Source organism: Ziziphus jujuba, chromosome 5 (genome assembly GCF_031755915.1).
Source record: "Ziziphus jujuba cultivar Dongzao chromosome 5, ASM3175591v1".
Taxonomy (NCBI): Eukaryota; Viridiplantae; Streptophyta; class Magnoliopsida; order Rosales; family Rhamnaceae; genus Ziziphus; species Ziziphus jujuba.
Window position 1 is genome coordinate 15,281,955 of NC_083383.1, and position 2,675 is coordinate 15,284,629.

At 35.8% G+C, this 2,675-nt stretch overlaps 1 protein-coding gene across 1 annotated transcript; it reads left to right on the plus strand.

Annotated features, from left to right (window-relative positions):
• The first annotated feature begins 268 nt into the window (after window positions 1–268).
• LOC132803666 (23 kDa jasmonate-induced protein-like) lies at window positions 269–1,499 on the plus strand. The gene is made up of 2 exons (XM_060817009.1): window positions 269–727; window positions 943–1,499. Exons 1-2 carry the CDS (start codon window positions 284–286, stop codon window positions 1,222–1,224), a joined length of 726 nt encoding a protein of 241 aa, XP_060672992.1. The 5' UTR covers window positions 269–283; the 3' UTR covers window positions 1,225–1,499.
• The last annotated feature ends 1,176 nt before the right edge of the window (window positions 1,500–2,675 follow it).

Consider the following 2,675-nt stretch of genomic DNA (forward strand, 5'->3'; position numbering starts at 1 on the left):
AGGTTTAAACCGATTATATGGTGGAGACAACGCTTGGGGGGGGGGCGGGGTTTTGATAGGGCGTACAATAGCAAACAAATGAAATGGGTAGCATTTAAAAAATTAATAAAAAAAAATTGATGGGGCCGTCCTGCAAACGTAGCTGGACCAGCAATAAATCAGAAAATTGACAAGGCGCAACAGGGCGTATGTGTATAAATACAGGTGTTCGCGTACGCTACCGAAACCACACCCCTTCGAAAAACTTTGAGACCATACAGGAGTGAGTAGAAACATCAGCAGTATGGCAGCCAATGTGTTTGGAAACCCTGTGACCGATGACACGGTGAGACTAGTTTATCCAGGCATACAAAAAATAACGGCAAAACACAGGGCAGAAGTGGCTTTGATGTATAAAAACGCTGAAGATAAGCACGTGAATGTGAATAGATATGTGCACAATCTCAAGGCAAGCTACGGCACTGGAACCTCAACACTCTGCATGATTTACAACGCTACCGGAGGTAACTTGACGTTTTCTAGCACGTACAATTGGGATGGTCAAGTCTGGCAATCTCCGTACCCTCCGATGATTCAGAATGGGCAATGGGCTGGATTTCTGCATGTCCGCAGTAGATTGGTTGGTCCGTCAAAAGCAGCTGTTGTGTATTCGGGCAGGAATAATGATGGAAGTGGGTGTGACTGGATGTTGGCTTGGAACACCAAGCGCCTTAATTATGATAATCGGGTGAGTAGCTTGCTCTATAATTGGTATTGTTTCTACTCTACTGGATCCAGATCTTCTCATCCTTTTTTCTTTCTGTCCACACCAATAATATAATGCCATTTCATTTAAAATTTTTATGAAATTAATTAATTAGCTGTTATTATTTTGAATCATAATTTTGATTGATTAGTCTTCTTCAATTTCATCGTTAATAGTATTAATCCATTTGCTTTCAGGTCTATACTGAAATCCGTGGAGCTGGTCATTTTAATGTCAATCGTTGGGACTATATCAATAGTCTGTTGAAACAACAATCTAATAATCATAGTGATACTTGGAATGGATGCTACTCCATTATTTCAGTTGGCGGAGGCAGTTCGCCAGCACTTGAGGCAACAATGACCTTGGCTGATCTCGATGCCAAGTTTATGGAAATTGCTCGTGCCATTGCGATGCCAGAGGGGCTTGATTCGAAAACCGTTGATGATGATGGAGATGCTGAAGCTCCTGCCGAATAATCACCTTGGCTGGTGTCGTTCACTTTATAATTCAATAAGGCGTACGTCAATTAATTAATCGTACTTTAATGTCCTAAAAACCATGGTGGAGAATATTGCCAAAATAAAGCTTTAATGTCCTAAAAACTATGGTGGACAATGTTGCCAAAATAAAACATAATATTTTATGTATTGGCAAGAGTGCTTTATATGGCTGCTAGTGCAACTGCAAGGCAGCTAGTCATGTTTTCTAGAATAATTATATAATGAAGTACTGCTTTATGCTTTTAAAATAATTGGAAGATGGTTATGCGATCTCCATCTTTCTTTTTTATTTTTTTATTTTTTTATTTTTTTATTTTTTTATTTTTTTTCAACAATAATTAATATATGCAATTCCATTCCATTGTCTGCATGCTTCTTACTGTAGACCACAAACCACAACCTTTTCACCTTTCCTTTTTGAACATTCACGAAGGTTTCTAGTTTGATGGTGAACACGTACAACAACAAATTCAGGCTTTAGCAACACAGATATTACGTAACTAAATATAAAGTTTTCATAACTAAACCCATTTAGTGTCAAAAAAATAAAATAAAATAAATTTGTCCTTCACAAGTTCGTAACGGTATCTTTGACACTAAAGGATCACAATGACAAAAGTAATGACTTTGTAGCCGGTCATAACATTTTAGTGACAAAGTTGATGCTTTAATTATCCCAATACATGTGATTGAGAGGAATGATTTTTCCATCATTATCGTTCCTATTCCTCTTCTGCTGAATCGTCTTCTTCTTCCACTTTCCAACTATATGAATATTCCCAGCACCCATGGCTGTACTAGCTAGCAGCGGCACCTAAAACCCAGCCTCAGATATAATTGTTCGTGACCGCATCGCACCTGCACCATTGCCCTTGAACCATCAGATATAGTCGTTCTGATGGTCTTTGATGGATAAATATATGAATATATATGTATATACATATGGATAAGATAAATATAAACTAAATACAAAAAATTAATAATATTAAAATTAGAACCTATAGGTCATTGTATTGATATACTTTTTAGAAGTTTGACTAAGGTTTGTATGATACTACAGTATCTTTAAGAAGTTTTTGGCCCACAAATGCAGGAGTTTTGTGAAGAAGGTCTCTCAAGATATAATGGCTGCAAAGATCTTGGACACGACCAGTGATAAAAATATCAGTATCGATAGAAATATCGAGGGTATGATTTTACGAAAATGTCGATAAATTCACGGAAACTATAAATATTTAATTTAAAATACAGATTTTTGCATATGAGATAATTAATATAGTAAAATAATGAAAACAAATACAGTAATCAGAGTATAAGAATAATAACATAGTCCATAAGCATTAAAATTAATAGTACGTAAAGAAAATATAATGTTTGTTAGCACCGAAATATAGAAAATTTAACAAATAACATTAAGATACATGAAA

What these genes read in the sequence shown, in the direction of transcription:
- LOC132803666 (XM_060817009.1), top strand. Translation starts at nt 284, where the DNA reads ATGGCAGCCAATGTGTTTGGAAACCCTGTGACCGATGACACGGTGAGA. An exon ending in GCCTTAATTATGATAATCGG is followed by an intron (nt 728 to 942) that starts GTGAGTAGCTTG and finishes ATTTGCTTTCAG; the next exon opens with GTCTATACTGAAATCCGTGG.